Here is a 24893-nt window from a genome sequence, read left to right on the forward strand (position 1 = left end):
TGAGCTAAACAGCCTGCAGGTCAGTGTTGTGTCCAGCGGGGGCAGCACTGAGCTAAACAGCCTGCAGGTCAGTGTTGTGTCCAGCGGGGGCAGCACTGAGCTAAACAGCCTGCAGGTCAGTGTTGTGTCCAGCGGGGGCAGCACTGAGCTAAACAGAGCAGAATCTGTGTGGGTCAGTGGGGCTCAATGCTCTAAAGTGATCAGTCCATTGATCCAGATATTGATCAGTAACTGGACTGTTCCTGTCCATATTTCTGCTGCACACAGGATTATAAACTGAGATTATAATCCATGGCTGTAAAATGCTGTGAGTGTGAGCAGATTAGCACTGGCATTGAGGCTCTGTGCTGCTGACTGGCTGCAGAACCACAGGAGAACCAATCATCTGCTTCCTAAATGTTCCACATTTCCTTCCTCTGAGCTCAGAGAAATGTGGAGCTTCTGAAGCAGCGGAGGAGCAGATTATCATCTACAGAGCCGACACTCTGCTCAGCCTCTGCAGCGCCCCCTGCAGGAGGAGCAGGATTATCATCTACAGAGCCGACACTCTGCTCAGCCTCTGCAGCGCCCCCTGCAGGAGGAGCAGGATTATCATCTACAGAGCCGACACTCTGCTCGGCCTCTGCAGCGCCCCCTGCAGGAGGAGCAGGATTATCATCTACAGAGCCGACACTCTGCTCAGCCTCTGCAGCGCCCCCTGCAGGTGCACACACAGATTCTGGTCTGACTGCTGCAGGATGTGACTCCTCTATGATAATATAACAGAAATAATACTTAATGGCAGGTGAAGCAGTGTGTGTTAAAGGTGGCAGGGAGGGTCGTAGCAGAGGAAGCTGAGCATTCTGGGAGGCAGCGGCAGGTGACGCAGGTGTTTGAGTCTGCCGACGCCGAGCTGCTGGCGGATGTGCAGCCTGCAGAGCTGCAGCAGAGGACGAGGAGGAGCTGAGGAAGACACAGAGAGGAGACCAGGTCAGCCATCTGACACACCTGAACCTGCCTCACACACACCTGACACACACCTGGAAGACCTGACACACACCTGGAAGACCTGACACACACCTGGAAGACCTGACACACAAACACACACACACACACACACACACACACACACACACACACACACACCTGACACACACCTGGAAGACCTGACACACACACACACACACACCTGACACACACCTGGCAGACCTGACACACACCTGGAAGACCTGACACACACCTGGAAGACCTGACACACACCTGGAAGACCTGACACACACACACACACACACACACCTGACACACACCTGTCAGACCTGACACACACCTGGCAAACCTGACACACACCTGTCAGACCTGACACACACATACACACACACACACACACACACCCCACACACACCTGGCAGACCTGACACACCTCACACACACCTGTCAGACCTGACACACACACACACACCTGACACACACACACACACCTGGCAGACCTGACACACACATACACACACACACACACACCCCACACACACCTGGCAGACCTGACACACCTCACACACACCTGTCAGACCTGACACACACCTGACACACACCTGTCAGACCTGACACACACACACACACACCTGACACACACCTGGCAGACCTGACACACACCTGTCAGACCTGACACACACCTGGCAGACCTGACACACACACACACACACACCTGACACACACCTGAGTCTCGCTCCATCTTCACTCTAGCTCTTTATTTTGCCTTTCATGTTGTTCCTGATGTAGTTTTTGTTTTTTGTTTGTTTCACTCTGTGTTATGTCTTTAACAGATTACAGATTATTATGTTTTGGAGTCACGGCTCGTCCCCCGTGGTTTCCTCCTCACCTGCCTTCCTGCGGACGTCGGCCCAGGCGCTGTAGCTGTCCAGGTGCTCCAGCAGGCGGCAGCAGAGGCGGACGTGGCCGACGTAGTCCAGCAGCACCGAGATGACGGGACCGGCCCGGCGGGAGGCCGAGGGGCCGGAGATCGCCTCGCAGAACTGCAGCGGGACAGAAAACACACCTGCTGCTCTGTGATCAGCTCCTGATGCAGAGTCATGCAGGACGTCCTGCTGAAGGTAACTGACAGGAAATTAATCAGCGATAAGTTTGATTCATCAAATAACCGGAATTGGCTCTTGGCTGCGGCCTCGCTGCAGGCCTGGGAGAAAGAAACGCTGCACATTTTGTCCTGAGGGTGGCGTTAGAGGAAAGGTCACCTGGGAAGGGATCTGCTTTCCTAATTCCAAGACACGTTGGCTTGAAGTGATGTGTTAGACAGACGGATGGACATGGCGATCCTTAGACCCCGCCCACCAGCTGGACAATAACAGTTTAACAGATATATTTTGATTTAAATGTTTATAATAATAATTTGTTACATGATATAGCAGCTCGATGAGCCCTGTGGACTGACCTGGACGCAGCGTTGAGGCGGCCCGTCGCCGCGGTGCGGTGGTGCGGTGTCACCATGCGGGCGGTTTCCGTACACGCAGCGGAAACAGGAAGCGGCGTCGCAGCCGTGGTCCAGCAGCAGCTTCATCATGGGCAGCTGGTCCAGACTGAGCAGCAGCGCCGAGGGGAAGGACGAGGGCCGGGTGGAGATCTGGGCGTTCACGTCTGCGCCAAACCTCAGCAGCAGCGTCACCATCTCCATAGAGCCACGCCTCACCGCCACCAGCAGCGGGTTGAAGAAGTCCAGGTTGGCGTCGGCGCCGGCCTCCAGCAGCATCTCTGTGGCCTCCAGGTTCCTGTTGTAAACAGAGAAGTAGAGCGCCGTGCTGCGGCGGTCCTCGTACATCTTGGAGCGCTCCTCCGACAGCTGGGCGTTGACGTCGTAACTCGCCTCGATCAGCAGCTCCAGGATGTCGTCCCGGTTCCTCTCGGCCGCGAGGTGCAGGGGGCTGACGCCACTGCGCCGCACTCGCACCTGACTGGTGACAGGAAGCAGCGCGGACACGATGCTGCGAACAACAGCACACATGGTGAAAATAAACATCTGATGTGCAAAGACTTTGTCCTTAAAACACATGAAAAATGTTCAACACGTTAAAAATGTTAAAGCACAGTTTGAACCTGTTACACGTTAGCTTTCTGTCTCAGCACCTTAACATCACTGTTCGCTACTGTGATGCTACGCTTCCTAGTGCTAACTTAATAATAAGCTAAGTAGTGCTCAGCTAAGGCTAAGCTAGGTATTGCTAAGATAATGCTAAGATTGGGAGTGCAACAATAATACTAAGCTAGCTATTGCTAGGTTAATGCTAAGCAAGGTAGTGCTAAGCTAATGCTAAACTAGATTAAACTAGATAGTGCTAGGTTAATGCTAAGATAGCTAGTGCTAGATTAATCCTAAGCAAGATATTGCTAGGCTAACCCTAAGCTCGGTAGTGCTAAGCTAATGCTAAGCTAAGTAGGTAGCGCACGTCAGCACATGCAGGTGCAGCAGGTCAGCAGAGTGACGTCACCGCCGCCGGGTGCGCTCCCACCGTGTGCGTCCTTTCTGGGCGGCGATGTGAAGCGGCAGCAGGCCGGCCTTGCTGGCTCGGTTTGCGTCGGCTTTGTGCGACAGCAGCGTCTCCACGGCGGAAACATGGCCGTTCTTAGAGGCCTCGTACAGCGGCGTGGCTCCGTCCGCCGCCTGCCCGTTCACGTCTGCGCCTGAAACACGAGAGAGCGTTTAGAAACTCCCGCTGAGGCCGAGGCCCCGCCTCCTCTGCCGCAACCTGAGCAGAACTCACCTTTTCTAATGAGGAAGTTGAGAATGTCAACGCCGCCGGTCTGCGCGGCGGTGAAGAGCGGCCGGATGCCGTAGATGTTGGTGGCGCTCAGGTCGGCTCCGGCCTGCAGCAACATGCCGCACACCTTCACCTGGCCGTGTCTGGCGGCTTCGTGCAGCGCCGTCGCTCGCTGACTGCACGATCTGTTGACCGAAGCGCCGAACCTCAGCAGGAGCTCCACGCCACGCTCGTCTGACCTGTCACACGCTGAAACACCCACAGGAAGTCAGCTGACATCACCTGCACCTCAGCGGCATGACATCATCGTCGCCACTGATGACACGGACAGCGGACAGACCGGAAGCGTGAAGCAGCTTTTCTATTGGCGCTTTTCCACGAGTACCTACTCGCCTCGCCTCGGTTTCGGTGGTTTTCCATTATAATTGAGTCCCACCTCACTGTGGGTGGAGTCGTCATAGCAACGCTGCGCACCGTCCAGCTCCCTCTGGATTCTTTGGGCCACCGAGCTCAGAAAAGTCTCCACCTCTTCATTTGACCGCGGTGCCGGTTTGCTCGCCATTTCCTGACTTTGCCAACTTCAGTGATGATCAATGCTCACGGTCGCTGCTGCTGTTTGTTTTGTTTTGTTTTTTTTAAATGTCGGGTTTGGTTTTCGTGAAGGAGTCGCCCTCATGTGTCGTCACTCCCTGTCCCATCAGTGGCCTGCACGAGGTTTACTTCACATTTCGGCTCGACTCAGCTCGACTCAGCTCGCTTGGAGCCCCGGCTGAGCAGGTCCTAAAATGGTACCTGGTACCAGGAACTACCACGTGATGGAAAAGCTCTCAAACCGAGTGCAGTCGAGCTGAGTCGATACTAGTGGAAAAGCGCCATATGTTGTTCATAGAAATAGAATTGAGTAGAACTGGCAGTGTGTTGGGAAGCTGCCAATATGTCCTGTTTGGGGAACTGAATAACTTTATTGACAGTTTCATTGTGACAAACGAGTTTGTAAAGTGATTAGCAATGGATGGTATCGACAGGTGATCTGAACACAGATACAAAATATCTGAGGCTGCTGTGTCTCCCTGCCAGGCATGGGCGTCGCAGCCGCGGGGGATGCAGGTGTTGCGACACCCGCACTTTCACAGAAACATGATTTCATCCCCCCACTTTTTCCTGAGGTAACGTTAGTCACCGCTGAAAAACAACAAAGTTCACAAATGCAATGTTTGGCGGCTCTTCATCAGTGTTTACAGCTGTTTCCAGCAGCAGTCCTTCCTTGTTTACGATGGTTGCTAGGCAACAGTAACAACAGAGATATGAAACGGATGGTTCCATATGGAACCCAGGTTCTCTGACTGGAGAGACTAGATCTAGTACACGATAGAGAACGGCTATTTAGGCTAACTAGTTGGTAATGTTGATTTTTTTGTAACTTTGTCTTCTGTGATAACTTATATCACCTGACATCAGACTTGAACACAAAGTTAACTGTTAACAGCAGGTGGCAAACAAATTTACCTGAAGCAAATGGAAGCTTGTCAATTTCAACCATCCAAGGAAAAAAGACAATTAAAGTCTTACTGTTTATAATTTTGTGAAAGTCATTGACTATAGTATGTGAATGCTGGTGAATATAGTATATTATAAGATATGTCTATAATAATAATAACAATAACAACAATAATTTTTTGTTATTATTATTATTATTATCGTCATCATCATCATCATCATTATAATTAGTAGTAGTATTGCACGACATTCATTTTGATTTGGCATGCTGTGGAGACTGGAACAGACGTCAGGTAGGAGGTTACGGTGCTCATGTCCCAACCCTGGATCCTGTGGATCCTCCACACTTTCAAATTCGCTGCTCCGCCCCTGCTGCCAGATGTCAGCTCGTATTCGTCAACAAATTTGACAAATCAAGTTTCCAACCCACCAGATGATGTGTGTTTGTTTTTTGATTAAAATACAAGAGCCACAGTTTGATTTCCAGAATTATTATTGATGACTTGGTTACATCACTGGATATTACAGCTGTTACCATGGCGATGGGACCCTCCCCCAAGCAGTTCCGCCTCTGCGGAAAAAACGGATTCTACAGTCGATATGAACACTGCAACCCGAGTCGCAGTGTTCGGTAAATCTGAACTGCAAGACTTTAAAAACTGCACTCTGTTCAGGCATGACTGTTGCCATGGCAATGAGCATCGATACCATACCAAGTCACACCAACCCTGTCGCACAACCAGCTTATCCTGTGAAGCATAAAGCAGCTCTCTGGCTCCTTAAACTGACATTTTTTCCTAAAAGCCTGAGGTCAGCTGATCGTGGAGCCACCTGCCGCCGCTGTTTAAAACTCCTGAAAGTTTGTCCCGGTCTCATTTTCCACGTCAACAAACCGTTTATCAGATCCTGCAGGAACCAAAGATTCCACAGCTCAAACTGTGAGTTTGTGTTTGAAGCAGCCGCCTCATAATGCTCTGCTCAACATTCAGAAACCACACAGCTGATGATTGGCTGTGGAAAGCAGAACGTTCTCGCGACTATGTTGGGGCGGTGCCGCGCTGTACTGCCACCTGCCGGGCTGGAGGGGAAATGCGGGAGATTTACGGGAAAATCATCTAAACGGGAAGACAGCGGGATGGATGGGTAAAATACCGGAGTTTCCCGGGAAATCGGGATGGTTGATAGGCATGGTCTGGTGTGTGTGTGTGTGTGTGTGTGTGTGTGTGTGTTCGTGCCTTTGAACAGCGGCGTGTCTCCCTCCTTGTCGGCGATGTTGGGGTCGGCTCCTCGCTCCAGAAGACACTCCACACAGGAAGTGTTTTGGCGGGCGGCGGCCAGCAGCAGGGCGCTCTGACCCCTCAGGTCACACCTGTTCACCTGGTCAGGCTGAGCTGAGGAGAAACCACATCGCTGCTCACACTCCCAGAAACACTTGGAAGGCCTCTTTCCTCACACTCGCCTGAAACCGTCACACAGGTCAAAGATCACCCATCATCTGAAGACATAAAGAGCGCCTACAGTCCATTCAGCTCACATCGTGTTCAACATGGAAAGAGGCCCTCATCACACATGAAGCATCAACACACAGCACATGGCAGAGGGAACATGTATGTAAGGTAACACATGTTAACCCATGCTAACACATGCTGAGTATAAAATATTAAATATACTGTTTGAATCTGTTAAAATCAGAGAGGGTGCACAGCTGTGGAGGTGCTGCCCCCGGTGGCTGCTGGTGGTGTTGCAGCTCACGCTGCAGTGGAGGTCAGAGGCTCACCTGGTTCTCCTGGTTCTGTTCTGTGAGGAGAACGGTTCTGTTTGGAGCTGCTGCTGCCTGACAGTCACAGCAGAGGGCCGAGCGGCCGAACCTTTCTTTCTTTCACGGCTTTTGTTTTTTATTATTCTGTCTCTTGGATAATTTCTCACATGTATTTTTTAAATGTCATTGTTATTGTTCACCTCAGGGAGTTTAAAATCAGTTTTGTGAGTTGTTTATGCCCCCCCCACCCCTCCCCCCCGCCCCGGGACGGTGGCCTGCAGGGCTCAGGGTTAGGGTCTCACCTCTGATGAGGATGCGGAGACACTGCAGCTGTCCGTAATACGCGGCTTCATGCAGGGCGATCCAGCCTTCGTCGCTGGGCTCCGTCAGGCTGCTGCTCCTCTTCCTCACCAGCTGCATCAGAGCTTCTGCGTCTCCGTTTCTTATCAACGCCTGCAGAGGGCTGACGTCTCTGACAGGAAACAAACAAACAAACAAACAAACAAACAAACAAACAAACAAAATGTCAGAGTCAGAGCCAGGAAACACAGTGAGTGTGTGTGTATATGTGTGTGTGTGTGTGTGTGTGTGTGTGTGTGTGTGTGAGAGAGAGATGATGTTTGACTGACTTACTTTTTGAGAGCTGCATGCAAAAATCGAGGCGGACCAACAGGCGGCTGAGCGGGGGCGGGGCTTGCCGGCAGAGGCTGCGGATTGGCCAGAGGGACAGGAAGTCCCGTTTGGACGCTGACTTTATCAGCCAGACTCCGCTGGATGGCGAGCTGCAGGAGCTCCGCCTCCGACAGGTGACTGAACTGACTGTAGTCGTCCAGATCCATGATGCTGAATCACACCTGAAACACATGACATCATCACGCCGTAACGTCATCACAGCGTGATAACGTTATCATCAGACCTGCGGCGACGGAACCCGACAGGACCGCCACGAGGTTCTTGAATGGAGAAACCATATCTGTGGAACCGGACCAGGGTCAGGTGGTTGCAGCAGAACCTGTCCTCAGTGTTTACCTGAGCACCAGGTGAGCACCAGGTGAGCTGCAGGTGAGCACCAGGTGAGCTGCAGGTGAGCACCAGGTGAGCTGCAGGTGAGCACCAGGTGAGCACCAGGTGAGCTGCAGGTGAGCACCAGGTGAGCACCAGGTGAGCACCAGGTGGGTGACACACGAGGGGCTCTATCTTTCACAATGCCCTACCCGTTGCCACTCCCCGCTACCCGTTAGGCATTTAGCAGCTTCCGCTCTCCCTAAACGGTATCTTGTGTCCACGCTACCCGCTACACATTATGCCGACTCCGTTATTTGCGCCTGGAGGTGAGTCTGGAGGTGAGTCTGCAGGTGTGTCTGCAGGTGTGTCTGGAGGTGTGTCTGCAGGTGTGTCTGGAGGTGTGTCTGCAGGTGTGTCTGCAGGTGTGTCTGGAGGTGTGTCTGCAGGTGTGTCTGCAGGTGTGTCTGCGGGCGTGTTTATGCGCTTTCCCTACAATTGCTATCTTGACCACACACATTAAGGAAAGCGGACACGTGGACGTGCACACGTGGACGTGCACACGTGGACGTGCACATGCAGCTCCACCTCCCCAATAAAAAGCCACCTTGCTTTAGCCTCAGGTGAACCCCTGAGAAAATGGCAGAGATCGCATTAAGTCGCGACCTTCCTCTCTCCATCATAGGTTTCAGTTTGAGGATTTGGGATTGTGCAGCTCTTAAAGGCAACACCTGGCACACTGATTGGTTTAACTGGCATAACGCCCAAACCACTCCTATGCATAATGTAACAGGTAGCGCAGGTGTTTTAGGGATAACAGCAGGTGTGCAAGATAGCAACTTTTGTGGGGGAACGCCTCTTACGAAATGCTAAATCCCCAGATAACTTAGGGATTAGGGTTTAGGGACTCTGACGTAAGACAGAGCTCGAGGTGTTTGAACGTTGCAGCCGAGCTGCTGGTGCTGATCTGAGTTTCACGTTTGTGACTAAACAAACACAAACCATCGAACGAGCGGTGAGCTGTGATTGGCTGGGAGCGTCACAGGTCAGAGGTCAACACACCAACACTGATCAGTCCTACCTGAGCCGTCCAATCAGGAGGCAGCGAGGAAGCAGTGAAACTCTTTAGGTTTTGTCAGAAGCGTCTCGGAGCACAGTGTGTTTCTGAAGCAGCACTGAGTGAGTGTGTGTGTGTGTGTGTGTGTGTGTGTGTGTGTGTGCGTGTGTGTGTGTGTGTGTGTGTGTGTGTGTGTGTGTGTGCGTGTGTGTGTGTGTAAATAATCCAGGTCAGCCTGAGCTGGATGGCCCAGTTTAGATGTGATCTCATGTTATCATGTGATCCAGGGGCAGCTTCACCCTGCCTGCTGCTGCAGGAGCTCAGCGTCTCAAATCACTGCAAAACTTTATGCACTAAACATCTGAAAAATAAAATGTCAGTATTTCCTGTCCACCTTCAGGAGGAGAAGCCCCACACACACCTGTGCAGGTGGAGGGACGTGTTTACATGTGTGCAGCTGCTCTGCGGGAACAAAACTCCTCCAGCTTTGTTTAGGTGAAGCTGACAGGAAATGACATCATCTGAGGGGAAAGAGGCTGACCTCGGGGCGACCTCGGGGCGACCTCTGGGCGACCTCTGGGCGGCCTGAGGTCGCCCTCAGCAAAACGAGGCCGGTCTGTTGTTTACTTCTGCAGCTGTCAGCTGATCCACTGGCAGCTGCACACGCCTCAGTATTTTTAGCTGTGTTGTGTCGCATGCGGCCACCGGGGGGTGCCGACACGCCCACAGAGCCGGCAGCAGACGCAGAACTAGAATGTGGTAGAATGGACACGAATCTGAAATTTCACTCTGGTGGTTTTTCTGTAGTAACAAGAGTTGTACTGTGGTACTTTGTAGTACCTATGGTAACCAGCCCTGGTACAGCCACACTGATTACTGAAATAAAGCAAAAATTAATGGAAATTGCATAATAAGTTTTCTTATTAAAATATTTTGGTAAAAACATGGAGAATCAGTTCCTGCAAGGGTCATTCCATGTCATTTCAACAAATGGCCCACACACTTGGATCTCAAAAAATTCTGAAAAATTCCCCAGTTGTTCCTCATTTATCCAACAGGCACACTGTCAAACTTTAGTTTGCTTGGATGGATCCTTTCTGAGATACAGCCAATTTAGTGAGGGGGTATGTGTCGATTTTGGTGCATCCTTATTTTACCTCCATTTTCAGGTGTCAGTATCTCAGGAACTACACCACATAGGAAGCTGACATTTGGTACGATAACACACCTCCACCTACTCTCTCAGAATATACACAAACATCTGTCATACATCATAACTGGTAGGTATGCCAGCCCCTCAAAAATGGAAAAAAAATTACGTGGGTTTTGTGGTCGACCATGTTTGGGCCTTCAGACAACAACAATGTTTTTGCCCCAGCTTCTTGATTTTTTCAGAGCTTTGAGATACACACATGGACTGTTCAAAGCATTAATGTTTAGTCAGATATATGCATCAATTTCTGGATGGCAGCTTCTCCAAATCCAAAAAAAAAAAAGGTTTTCATGTCACATTTTCACTGGCCCATAACTGCATATGGGAATGTCTTAAAAAAATCTCATCTCTGTTTTAATTTAAAGTTCAAAGCTTGCTCTTTCTTGGGATATAAAACATTTTTTCTTCATGCAAGGTCTTAATTTTTTTTTTTTTTTAAATCCCAAACATGGGGCTATTTCACCACGCATGAATATTGAAATTCCTTAATATTAGACCATTGTAGCTTGCTTCTGTGTCTTATATTCATTTACTGTTTGTTATTTGTTCATTATTAACCTAAAATATAATCACTATTTATTTGTCACAACATCAACATTTTCATGAACTTTTTACCAAATCTCTTAAGCTGCACATTCATACAGTACAGATTTTCACTTCCAAATGGCTATTTCCACAGTCAAGTACCCATTCTGAATTTCACCAAATATGCATAAAATTGACTAGTTTACAAATTGAAACCATTTTGGGGTGATTATCTTCAAAATTGAAAAAATCGTAAAATGTCACACAGAATGGGCGCTTTACTGTCAATGAATCAATGAATCAATCAATCAATCAAACAGTCTTTATTTATATAGCATAAAATCACAACAAAGCAGCAGGTAAGAGCAGGTAAAGACCACACTCTACAAATTAGAGAAGAAACACCAACAGATTCCCTCCTGAGCTCTTGACGACAGTGGCAAGGTAAAACTCCCCTTTAACGGGAAGAACCCTCAGGTAGACCCAGACTCAGGAAGAACCCTCAGGTAGAACCAGACTCAGGAAGAACCCTCAGGTAGAACCAGACTCAGGAAGAACCCTCAGGTAGACCCAGACTCAGGAAGAACCCTCAGGTAGAACCAGACTCAGGAAGAACCCTCAGGTAGACCCAGACTCAGGAAGAACCCTCAGGTAGAACCAAACTCAGGGTGGGCGGTCATCTACCTTTGCCGGTTGGGTGGGGAGGAGAGAGAGAGAGAGACAAAGAGACAGAGACAGGGAGATGAGGACAAACTGGGACAAATGATAACAACAGAAACAGCAGGGTATCCTGGGGCTTTACTGCACTTTACTGTACAGTAAAGTAAAGGGCTTTACTGCACTTTACTGTGCAGTAAAGTAAAGCGCTTTACTGCACTTTACTGTACAGTAAAGTGCCCATTCTGTGCCCAATCTTCATTTTGCAAACTTTACAAATTGAGACCATTTTGGTGTGATTATCTTCACACCAAAATGGTCTCAATTTGTAGTCAATTTTATGCATTTTTTATGTATGGTGAAATTCAGAATGGGTACTTTACTGTGGAAATTTGGAAGCGAAAACCCAAACTGTATGAATGTGCAGCTTAAGAGATTTGGTAAAAAGTTCAAGATCAAGCTTTTAAATTTGACAAGCAAATCTCTGCTGTTGTTAAGTCAAGCTTTTATCAACTGAGACTGATCGCTAAAGCTAAACCTTACATCCCTCTGAATGACCGAGAGAAAGTTACTCACGCTCATACTATACTATACTATACTGTACTATACTATACTATACTATACTGTACTATACTATGCTGTGCTGTACTATACTATACTGTGCTGTACTATACTATACTATACTATACTATGCTGTGCTGTACTATACTATACTATACTATGCTGTGCTGTTCTATACTATACTGTGCTGTACTATACTATACTATACTACACTAGACTAGACTAGACTATACTATGCTATACTATACTGTGCTGTACTATACTATACTATACTAGACTAGACTAGACTAGACTAGACTATACTATACTATACTATGCTGTGCTGTACTATACTATACTATACTATACTATACTGTGCTGTACTATACTATACTATACTATACTATACTATACTGTGCTGTACTATACTATACTATACTATGCTGTGCTGTACTATACTATACTATACTATACTATGCTGTGCTGTACTATACTATACTGTGCTGTACTATACTATACTATACTACACTAGACTAGACTAGACTAGACTATACTAGACTAGACTATACTATGCTATACTATACTGTGCTGTGCTATACTATACTATACTATACTACACTACACTATACTATACTAGACTATACTATACTATACTATACTATACTATGCTGTGCTGTACTATACTATACTATACTATACTAGACTAGACTAGACTATACTATACTATACTATGCTGTGCTGTACTATACTATACTATACTATGCTGTGCTGTACTATACTATACTATACTATACTATGCTGTGCTGTACTATACTATACTATACTATACTATGCTGTGCTGTACTATACTATACTGTGCTGTACTATACTATACTATACTACACTAGACTAGACTAGACTATACTATACTAGACTATACTATGCTATACTATACTGTGCTGTACTATACTATACTATACTATACCACACTACACTATACTATACTATACTAGACTAGACTATACTATACTATACTATACTATGCTGTGCTGTACTATACTATACTATACTATACTATGCTGTGCTGTACTATACTATACTGTACTATACTATGCTGTGCTGTACTATACTATACTGTGCTGTACTATACTATACTATATTATACTATGCTGTGCTGTACTATACTATACTATACTATACTATACTATGCTGTGCTGTACTATACTATACTATACTATACTATACTACACTAGACTAGACTAGACTATACTAGACTAGACTATACTATGCTATACTATACTGTGCTGTACTATACTATCAATTTTATGCATTTTTTATGTATGGTGAAATTCAGAATGGGTACTTTACTGTGGAAATTTGGAAGCGAAAACCCAAACTGTATGAATGTGCAGCTTAAGAGATTTGGTAAAAAGTTCAAGATCAAGCTTTTAAATTTGACAAGCAAATCTCTGCTGTTGTTAAGTCAAGCTTTTATCAACTGAGACTGATCGCTAAAGCTAAACCTTACATCCCTCTGAATGACCGAGAGAAAGTTACTCACGCTCATACTATACTATACTATACTGTACTATACTATACTATACTATACTGTACTATACTATGCTGTGCTGTACTATACTATACTGTGCTGTACTATACTATACTATACTATACTATGCTGTGCTGTACTATACTATACTATACTATGCTGTGCTGTTCTATACTATACTATACTACACTAGACTAGACTAGACTATACTATGCTATACTATACTGTGCTGTACTATACTATACTATACTAGACTAGACTAGACTAGACTATACTATACTATACTATACTATGCTGTGCTGTACTATACTATACTATATTATACTATACTGTGCTGTACTATACTATACTATACTATACTATACTATACTATACTGTGCTGTACTATACTATACTATACTATGCTGTGCTGTACTATACTATACTATACTATACTATGCTGTGCTGTACTATACTATACTGTGCTGTACTATACTATACTATACTACACTAGACTAGACTAGACTAGACTATACTAGACTAGACTATACTATGCTATACTATACTGTGCTGTGCTATACTATACTATACTATACTACACTACACTATACTATACTAGACTATACTATACTATACTATACTATACTATGCTGTGCTGTACTATACTATACTATACTATACTAGACTAGACTAGACTATACTATACTATACTATGCTGTGCTGTACTATACTATACTATACTATGCTGTGCTGTACTATACTATACTATACTATACTATACTATACTGTGCTGTACTATACTATACTATACTATACTATGCTGTGCTGTACTATACTATACTATACTATACTATGCTGTGCTGTACTATACTATACTGTGCTGTACTATACTATACTATACTACACTAGACTAGACTAGACTATACTATACTAGACTATACTATGCTATACTATACTGTGCTGTACTATACTATACTATACTATACCACACTACACTATATTATACTATACTAGACTAGACTATACTATACTATACTATACTATGCTGTGCTGTACTATACTATACTATACTATACTATGCTGTGCTGTACTATACTATACTATACTATACTATGCTGTGCTGTACTATACTATACTGTACTATACTATGCTGTGCTGTACTATACTATACTGTGCTGTACTATACTATACTATATTATACTATGCTGTGCTGTACTATACTATACTATACTATGCTGTGCTGTACTATACTATACTATACTATACTATACTACACTAGACTAGACTAGACTATACTAGACTAGACTATACTATGCTATACTATACTGTGCTGTACTATACTATACTACACTACACTATACTATACTAGACTAGACTAGACTATACTATACTATACTATACTATGCTGTGCTGTACTATACTATACTGTATTATACTATACTATACTATACTATACTATGCTGTGCTGTACTATACTATACTGTACTATACTATACTATACTATACTATGCTGTGCTGTACTATACTATACTGTACTATACTATACTATACTATACTATGCTGTGCTGTACTATACTATGCTATACTATACTTTACTATGCTATACTATGCTGTGCTGTACTATACTATACTATACTATACTATACTATACTATGCTGTGCTGTACTATACTATACTGTACTATACTATACTATACTATACTATGCTGTGCTGTACTATACTATGCTATACTATACTATACTATGCTATACTATACTGCACTATACTATACTATACTATACTATGCTGTGCTGTACTGTACTATACTATACTGTACTATACTATACTATACTATATAACAGGGGTATTCAGTTAAAATTCAAAGAGTTCCAGTTACTAAAATTTCCTCCCAGCAAAGGTGTGAATCTTATAATGTCTACTCAACCCGTGGCCCAGGGGCTGCATGTGGCCCGTGCGTCATTTTTATCCGGCCCGCCACTGTCATATAATAAAAATATTGTTATTATGGGCCGGGCAGCCTAAGCTGCCAGGACCCTCTTGTATTCCTGTGTTTTCTTCTTCTTCCTCTTTCTTTCTTTCTTTCTTTCTTTCTTTCTTTCTTTCTTTCTTAGAAGATGGTCCTTGGTCTCAGAAATTGTGAGTTCAAGCCTTAGCTTGATTAGTTTATTGTTGCAGCTGTAATTCCCATAATAATCTAGAAGAGGTTTTAAATATATCACTGTGTTGTCACTTCCTAATTAACTCAGTGAGGTAGAGCGTTGTCCTTCATGCCAGAAATTGTGAGTTCAAACCTCAGCTGATGCAAAATGCACATTAGAATGGCATCTTCCAGTTCTACACTTGTTGCTCAGAATTGCCTAAAATCGTCCGGCCCGGACCATCGCTGCGCAGCAGCTAGAACTTTGACTTGAAATTATTCTGTTCTTAGTATATCTTATTTTAGCATATTCTGCTAATTCTTTACTCTGTGAAGCACTTTGGTCAACCTCAGTTCTTTTTAAATGTGCTTTATAAATAAAGCTTGACTTGACTGAATCACAAAAAAATGGCAATAAATAAATAGATGTTACGTTAAATAGCAAATATTAAAAGGGGCCAGAGCACCCTCTCTGCTTTACACTCAGTTTGTCATTTTATAACACACACACACACACACACACACACACACACACACACACACACAGGAGGAGGAGGAAAATGTCTGTCCAGACCCAAAATGAGGTTGAGATTTAGCCTCATTTCATTTGGAGAGTAAAACACCTTATTTGCACTAATGTGTGTGTTATGGTCAGAATACATGTGTGTGTGTGTGTGTGTGTGTGTGTGTGTGTGTGTGTGTGTGTGTGTGTGTGTGTAACAGTCTTAGTGTAAAGCAGAGAGTGTTCAAAGCCGCAGGTGTTTCAGGTTTCAGAGTTGCACTCACTGTGGGGGTGGGGGGGGGGGGTGGGGGGGGGTGGGGGGGGGTGTGTCACATGACAGCCAATCACAGGCGGCGGTCCATCATGTGTCCACCTGTTTGTCTACAGCCAATCAGAAGCAGCGTGACGTCAGTGCAGTAAACCCAGCTCTCACCGCAGGAGTCACAGTGAAAACTCTTTAATGAGGTGTGTGTTGTGTTTGTTGTGGCTGTTTGGCTACACAACAAAATGGAGGTTATGGTCTGTTGCTATGGTGACAGCACAAGTCAGCTGGGCTTGCTTGAGAGCTGTGCAGACGTGTGTGTGTGTGTGTGTGTGTGTGTGTGTGTATGTGTGTGTTTTCTGCTGGGCTTTGAGCCTGTTTACATCTGTTTACATCTGACTTGTCCAACACCTCAGAACCCCTCAGAACACCTGAGAACCCCTCAGAACCCCTGAGAACACCTCCACCTGTGGGGGCCTCCCAGAGCTCGGACAACTGTTGAAAATCAGCTTTCAGTAAATATTGTTTTTAATTTGTTTTAGTGTTGTTTGGGCTACTCCAGTTAATGTGGAAAATATCATTAATGGCTCTAATCTAAAACATTCAAACCTCCTTTTCTGTGGCCTCTGATAATTGTGTCTCCTTTTTATTATTGTATTCAGTTTAATATTCACCAAAAATTAATAGACATAGCCTACATTTTATTTTTTAATTGCATTTGGATGTTTTTAGGTTTTAATTTTACTTATATATTTATAAGTATTGGTGGAGTTATGACTCGGCTGTCAGGTGGAATAAACGTTGTGTTCGTCTGTTTGACTCCCCTGCGCCGCCCGACGCCTCGCAGCGTCTTGTCGTGTGAGGGTTGGTTGGGTTAGGGTTAGGGTTTGGGTTGGTTTGTTTTCCTCTCCTGGTCGGGTGGAGTTTGGTTTGTCGGCGCTGTGACTCGCTGAAGGTCCGGCCGCCGCCCCGCCGGCACACTTTGGAGTACAAAACGAAGCGACCCACCTGTTACGGCGCAGCGACACGCCGCCGCCGTGCGATCACACCTGTGATGAAGCGGATCACAGATCTCAGATCAGCGGTGACCGAGTCTGCCGGTGCGGTTTGTGAATGAGGCCGGCACGGCCAGCCGTTGCCATGGAAACCAGTTTAGTTTCTGCAGTGCGGGGTGTTAGCCAGCAGCTAACGTTAGCTCAGTTCGCCTCCAGTCCGATCTCAGATCAGCTGACAGCAACAGGTCAGTGAAGTGCCTCCGTGTGTTTTTAACGTCTGAACTCCCGCAGTCTGGTCCGTGAACGTCACGCCATTCAGAAGTCCGCCTCCTTGCTGTGTCCTGGCGTGTCGGCCGGCGGCGCGGCGTGAGGAGCGGGGCTGGGAGCCCAGCACCGAGGCCCGGGACGTTCGGCTGCTTTCGGCACAGGAACCTTCCGCCGTGGAGCTCCACATTTTGTCAGCTCTTCACTGAATTTATTCCTGAACTTCCAGACCGGCTCCCCCGGCCGGGTTCCGCCCACCGCGCCGTAACGCTGATCTGCTGGGAAAACAAAAGGTGGATGTTTTATTGACATAAGCGCCCCTCGGTGTGTTGGATGGTGCCGAAACGAAGCGCATCGCATCAGTTCGTGAGCAGTCTGGCTTCGGGTTCGGACGGGTTCGGGGCTTCGCTGCCAAACGGGGCAGCAGCTTCTCCGTGCGGGACTTTCTAACGGAGCCTGGTGTGACGTCTCCTCCGCGGAGCCGAGCGGAGCCGAGCGGAGCGCAGCGGCCAGGCTCGCCTTGGAAACCGTTCAGCTGGTAGTAGCCGCGGCTCGCCGCCCCCTCCCAGCCTCCAGAGCTGTCCGTGTTTCCGTGGAGGATGACCGGGATCTCCTGCCCGCTCCCCCAGTAACGAGCTGGGACCGAGCAGATGTTCGTCAGCAAAATGACTCTGAATCAGTCCGGTCTGTTTGGACAGGTGGAGGATCTGCAGGATTCCGCTTTCATCGAGAGACCCATCCGCAGGAGCCTCAAGGTAATTCATGTTGGTTTTGCTGTTTCTCTGCAATGAAATAGATTCAGGAAACACTGAAAAGTACGCCGCTTGTACCGGAACCGTGTCACGGTAATTGTGGGTTAAGATGAAGGCAGCGACTGGCTCGGCTGTGTCTGAATTCCTGTGTAATATTTTAAATTGTGTGAAGCTGAGGGAGGTGAGGTAGCGGTGAGATGCTGTGAGGCGGCGGCGGCTGGGAGACATCCCGGCCGGCCTCCGTGCAGCCTGCAGGGGCAGAGGCAGCGAGGGAGACCCGCTGCTGGCCGGCGTGACGCAGTTTGTCACTGCAGGCACAGCAGCGGGGTTTCCACTGCAGTCACACCCGGACCCGGACCCGAGCCCGAGGCCGGACCCAGGCCTGGAACCAGACCCGGACCTGGGAGGAGAACCCATTAAGGACTCAGAGAACCCATGAGAGAACCCGTTTCTGAGAGGAACCAGCCAGCCCCCCACCCCCCCCAACACACACACACACACACACACACACACACACACACACACACACACACACAGACACACACACACACACCTACTGAAACTGGTTCACCGGATGATTTTCTTACAGAATTACTTGCTGCTAATTAATCCTAGTAACCATAAAGTACCTTAAAACACAGCAGTACTGCGTTTAGAAAAAAGGCATGTTACTGATTCAAGATGCATCTCATTTTCATTTGCTTGTATTTAGTGGAACTGTAGTTTTCCAATTTTTAGCTTTATTTTTATTATCAGTACCGGAGAGGTGAGTGGTGGGAATGAGTTCTTCATATTTAATTTTTTTTTAAATGATATGAATGTTAAGCAGTTTTAATGAATGTTATCAGTCACTTCTGTAGTAAAACTGTGCCGACCACAGGAAACCAGAGTGAATTTTCCTAAGGGTGGGGGGGTGGGGGGGGGCTCCTTTCACGAGAGAAGCCCCGACGTCACGACTACGCACACACACACCCCCTCTCCTCCCACACACACACACACACACACACACACACACACACACACACACACACACACACACACACACACGCTCAGGAGGAGGAGGCGGCAGCTGAGTCATTTCTCGGCTGAATTTTCCTGCTGAATTCGGTCGAGTTTGCTCACCCCTGCTCACCCCGACCACGCTAATGGGACTGGCTGGGACACAATGCATGACTGCACCCTGTGTGTGTGTGTGTGTGTGTGTGTGTGTGTGTGTGTGTGTGTGTGTGTGGCCCTGCAGCAGCTCCTCTGTCACAGAGAGGCTCTTCCCCCTGGCGATCCAAACTCCCCAGCTCTCAGTTCAGGTGTAAACAGCAACAGTGCGTTCTCAATGTGTCCTGAGTGATCAGAGCATTACAGGTGTCAACAGACAGGTGATCCAGGACGGACTGAAGCCCCGCCCACTCACCTGCCGTCCTCTGTCCTCAGCTGTGGTCTGACACAGAGAAACTGCTGTGTGACTCTCAGCAGCTGGACTGTCAGCTGATCAGATCAGAGTGAAGAGCAGCTGCTTCATGGAGACTGTCTGCCTGCAGGGGGCGCTGCAGGGGAGCAGGGGGAGCTGCAGGGGAGCAGGGGGAGCTGCAGGGGAGCAGGGGGAGCTGCAGGGGAGCAGGAGGAGCTGCAGGGGAGCAGGGGGAGCTGCAGGGGAGCAGGAGGAGCTGCAGGGGAGCAGGGGGAGCTGCAGGGGAGCAGGGGGAGCTGCAGGGGGAGCTGCAGGAGGAGCTGCAGGGGAACAGGAGGAGCTGCAGGGGGAGCTGCAGGAGGAGCTGCAGGGGAGCAGGAGGAGCTGCAGGGGAACAGGGGGAGCTGCAGGGGAGCAGGAGGAGCTGCAGGGGGAGCTGCAGGGGAGCAGGAGGAGCTGCAGGGGGAGCTGCAGGGGAGCAGGGGGAGCTGCAGGGGAGCAGGAGGAGCTGCAGGGGAGCAGGAGGAGCTGCAGGGGAGCAGGAGGAGCTCCTCTAAACACATTTGGGGCGTCTCCAAAATATGAACTGACAACAACTGCAGGTGTTTTTTTCTTCCAAATAAAAGTTGGAGGTGGTGGCAGGTCGTCTCTAACCTCAGATGTGATAGAGTTACTACAGGAATACTACAGGAATACTACAGGAATACTACAGAGTACTACAGGAATACTACAGAATACTACAGAATACTACAGGAATACTACAAGCAGCAGTGTGAATGTGTGTGTTGCAGTCGCTGCAGGAACATTACAGAAATATTCCAGGTGGATTTGTCCACCTGAGGAGAACCCGACCCTCTCAGCTGCTGGAACGATCCACTCACCTGAGCTGAGGGGACAGATACTGCTGCTGGTACACACACACACCTGCTGGTACACACACACACACACACACACACACACACACACACACACACCTGCTGGTACACACACACACACACACACACACACACACACACCTGCTGGTACACACCTGCTGGTACACACACACCTGCTGGTACACACCTGCTGCTGGTACACACCTGCTGGTACACACACACCTGCTGGTACACACACACACACACACACACACACACACACCTGCTGGTACACACACACACACACCTGCTGGTACACACACACCTGCTGGTACACACCTGCTGGTACACACACACACCTGCTGGTACACACCTGCTGGTACACACCTGCTGCTGGTACACACCCGCTGGTACACACCTGCTGGTACACACACACACACACACACACACACCTGCTGGTACACACACACCTGCTGGTACACACACACACCTGCTGGTACACACACACCTGCTGGTACACACACACCTGCTGGTACACACACACACCTGCTGGTACACACACACACCTGCTGGTACACACACACCTGCTGGTACACACCTGCTGGTACACACACACACCTGCTGGTACACACACACCTGCTGGTACACACCTGCTGGTACACACACACACCTGCTGGTACACACACACCTGCTGGTACACACCTGCTGGTACACACACACACCTGCTGGTACACACACACACCTGCTGGTACACACCTGCTGGTACACACACACACCTGCTGGTACACACCTGCTGGTACACACACACACCTGCTGGTACACACACACCTGCTGGTACACACACACCTGCTGGTACACACCTGGTGCCTGGAAAGGACAGCTTACTTTCAGTTTTTATGTGGAAGGAGGACGAGCAAAGGGGGAATTTCATTTTATGGTCTCTCTCTCTCTCTCTCTCTCTCTCTCTCTCGCTCTCTCTCTCTCTCTCTCGCTCTCTCTCTCTCTCTGAAATGATGCGTGTTTATTTGCATATAGAGCAGGAAAGTGAGATGTGAACACAGGTGTGCAGGTAAGCCACAGGTGAGCCACAGGTGAGCCACAGGTGAGCCACAGGTGAGCCACAGGTGAGCCACAGGTGAGCCACAGGTGTGCAGGTGAGCCACAGGTGAGCCACAGGTGTGCAGGTGAGCCACAGGTGAGCCACAGGTGAGCCACAGGTGAGCCACAGGTGTGCAGGTGAGCCACAGGTGAGCCACAGGTGTGCAGGTGAGCCACAGGTGAGCCACAGGTGAGCCACAGGTGTGCAGGTGAGCCACAGGTGAGCCACAGGTGAGCCACAGGTGAGCCACAGGTGAGCCACAGGTGAGCCACAGGTGTGCAGGTGAGCCACAGGTGAGCCACAGGTGTGCAGGTGAGCCACAGGTGAGCCACAGGTGAGCCACAGGTGAGCCACAGGTGAGCCACAGGTGTGCAGGTGAGCCACAGGTGAGCCACAGGTGTGCAGGTGAGCCACAGGTGAGCCACAGGTGAGCCACAGGTGTGCAGGTGAGCCACAGGTGAGCCACAGGTGAGCCACAGGTGAGCCACAGGTGAGCCACAGGTGAGCCACAGGTGTGCAGGTGAGCCACAGGTGAGCCACAGATGTGCAGGTGAGCCACAGGTGAGCCACAGGTGTGCAGGTGAGCCACAGGTGAGTGCCACTCTGACTTCTCTAACTGTGTCCTGCTGGCAGACGGCGGAGGAGATCGACCAGCTGACCGTCGACGAGGATCTGAACGACATCGAGAGAGCTGTCTACCTGCTCAGGTCAGCCTGTGTGTGTGTGTGTGTGTGTGCCTGTGTGTGTGTGCCTGTGTGTGTGTGTGTGTGTGTGCCATATCTGATGACTTGGAAAGTTGGATGGAAATAACAAGACGTCAAGTCATAACACAGAAGACAAGGCAAATACTACTACTACTACTACTACTACTACTACTACTACTACTACTGCTACTACTGCTACTAACAATACTACTACTACTACTACTACTACTACAAACAATACTACTACTACCACTACTGCTACTAACAATACTACTACTACTACCACCACTACTACTACTACAAACAATACTACTACTACTACTACTACTAACAATACTACTATTACTACTACTACTACTACTACTACTACCACTACTACCACTACTGCTACTAACAATACTACTACTACTACCACTACTACTACTACTACTCCTACTACTACTACTAACAATACTACTACTACTACTACTACTAATACTAACAATACTACTACTACTACTAGTACTACTACTACTAATACTAACAATATTACTACTACTACCACTACCACTACTACCATTACTACTACTAACAATAATACTACTACTACCACTATTACTACTACTACTACTACTACTACTAACAATACTACTACTACTGCTACTACTACTACTGACAATACTAGTACTAACAATACTACTACTACTACTACTACCACTAACAATACTACTACAACTACTACTACTACTAGCAATACTACTACTACTACTACTACTACTACTAACAATACTACTACTACTTCTAACAATAGTACTACTACTACTACTACTAGTACAACTACTAACAATACTACTACTACTACTACTACTAACAATACTACTACTACTACTACTACTAACAATACTACTACTACTGCTACTACTACTACTACTACTACTAACAATACTACTGCTACTACTACTACTGCTGCTGCTACTACTACTACTACTACTACTACTAACAATACTACTACTACTACTACTACTACTAACAATACTACTGCTACTACTACTACTGCTGCTGCTACTACTACTACTACTACTACTACTAACAATACTACTACTACTACTACTACTAACAATACTAATACTACTACTGACAATACTACTACTACTACTACTACTACTTCTGCTACTACTACTACTACTACTACTAACAATACGACTACTACTATTACTAACAATACTAATAATAGTAATAATAGTAATAATACTAATTATTATTATTATTATTATTATTATTACAAACAGCAAAAGACAGAAAAATATGAAAAAAAACACCAAAATGAAATTAAAGTAACGAGCAAGAAGACAAGAAGACGAGGACGTGGGAACACACACCCTGACACACACTCTGACACACACACACTCTGACACACACCCTGACACACACTCTGACACACACTCTGACACACACCCTGACACACACTCTGACACACACCCTGACACACACACTGACACACACCCTGACACACACCCTGACACACACCCTGACACACACCCTGACACACACTCTGACACACACACCCTGACACACACCCTGACACACACACCCTGACACACACCCTGACACACACTCTGACACACACTCTGACACACACACTGATACACACACTCTGACACACACACTGACACACACTCTGACACACACCCTGACACACACTCTGACACACACACCCTGACACACACCCTGACACACACACCCTGACACACACCCTGACACACACTCTGACACACACTCTGACACACACACTGATACACACACTCTGACACACACACTGACACACACCCTGACACACACCCTGACACACACTCTGACACACACACTCTGACACACACACACACACACACACACATTAAAGTGTTTAAAGTTTTTCCAGAATCACCTGGAAACATGTCACCCGTCCTGGAAACAGAACATCCTGCAGAGTCTCACCTTGTCAGGTGTTCTCCTGTTTCCGGCTGTCGGGTCAAAGTGCTCTAACAGTATGTTCATGTTTCCACATGTAAACACTGTCTTGTATTTATTTTTCCATTTTTCAATAAGCTTTTACTAATTTTTTATTTTTTCACATTTTTTCGTGGGAATGTTCGGGTCATTTCTTGCTAATATGCAAATCTTCTTTGCTTCCAGTGAATTCTCGGTGGTTTAAAGGGTTAAATTCGCTGCCAGATGATCAGCAGTTTTAGATTCAGATCTCCGTTTTATGACCAGAAACTTGAACTGAATCTCAAGCGATCAGATTTTTCTCAGTTTGGGATTCCAGATGCAGATCTTCATTTATCTCAGGTCATGTGTCAGGTTATCGTCGCCTCGCCGCCGACGCCGCTGCTCCAATGGACCGGACCAAAACGATGAGTTCCAGTTGTTGGTCCGTTCACGGTCGGGTCGCCTGGAA

General features: G+C 47.2%; 2 protein-coding genes across 3 annotated transcripts in view; one reads left to right on the forward strand and one right to left on the reverse strand.

Annotated features, from left to right (window-relative positions):
• Window positions 1–799: 799 nt before the first annotated feature.
• On the reverse strand, window positions 800–9758 carry LOC115356548 (ankyrin repeat and SOCS box protein 2-like). The gene is made up of 10 exons (XM_030047762.1): window positions 9603–9758; window positions 8032–8135; window positions 7636–7851; window positions 7305–7474; window positions 6479–6634; window positions 3750–3995; window positions 3498–3669; window positions 2426–2972; window positions 1856–2009; window positions 800–942 (listed from the first exon to the last, which is right to left on the reverse strand). The coding sequence occupies exons 1-10, from the start codon at window positions 9756–9758 to the stop codon at window positions 800–802; spliced, it is 2064 nt and encodes a 687-aa protein (XP_029903622.1).
• Window positions 9759–18213: 8455 nt separating this feature from the next.
• Window positions 18214–24893, forward strand: part of ppp4r4 (protein phosphatase 4, regulatory subunit 4) — a 32421-nt gene continuing 25741 nt past the window's right edge. For both annotated transcript variants that reach the window (XM_030047548.1, XM_030047549.1), the window contains exons 1-2: window positions 18214–18418; window positions 22407–22480. In XM_030047548.1, the coding sequence (XP_029903408.1) occupies window positions 18314–18418; window positions 22407–22480 (179 nt within the window). In that variant the 5' untranslated portion in view covers window positions 18214–18313. The remainder of the gene's footprint in view (window positions 18419–22406; window positions 22481–24893) is intronic.

Source organism: Myripristis murdjan, chromosome 24 (genome assembly GCF_902150065.1).
Source record: "Myripristis murdjan chromosome 24, fMyrMur1.1, whole genome shotgun sequence".
Taxonomy (NCBI): domain Eukaryota; kingdom Metazoa; phylum Chordata; class Actinopteri; order Holocentriformes; family Holocentridae; genus Myripristis; species Myripristis murdjan.

Excerpts from the sequence above, each read along its gene's own strand:
- LOC115356548 (XM_030047762.1), bottom strand. The coding sequence starts at position 9,758 with ATGCGACACAACACAGCTAAAAATACTGAGGCGTGTGCAGCTGCCAGT. Across the intron at positions 7,852-8,031 it reads GGTGCTCACCTGGTGCTCAG|ATTCAGCATCATGGATCTGG; the intron begins GTAAACACTGAG and ends GTTTCAGGTGTG. Across the intron at positions 3,670-3,749 it reads CAACTTCCTCATTAGAAAAG|GCGCAGACGTGAACGGGCAG; the intron begins GTGAGTTCTGCT and ends CTCGTGTTTCAG.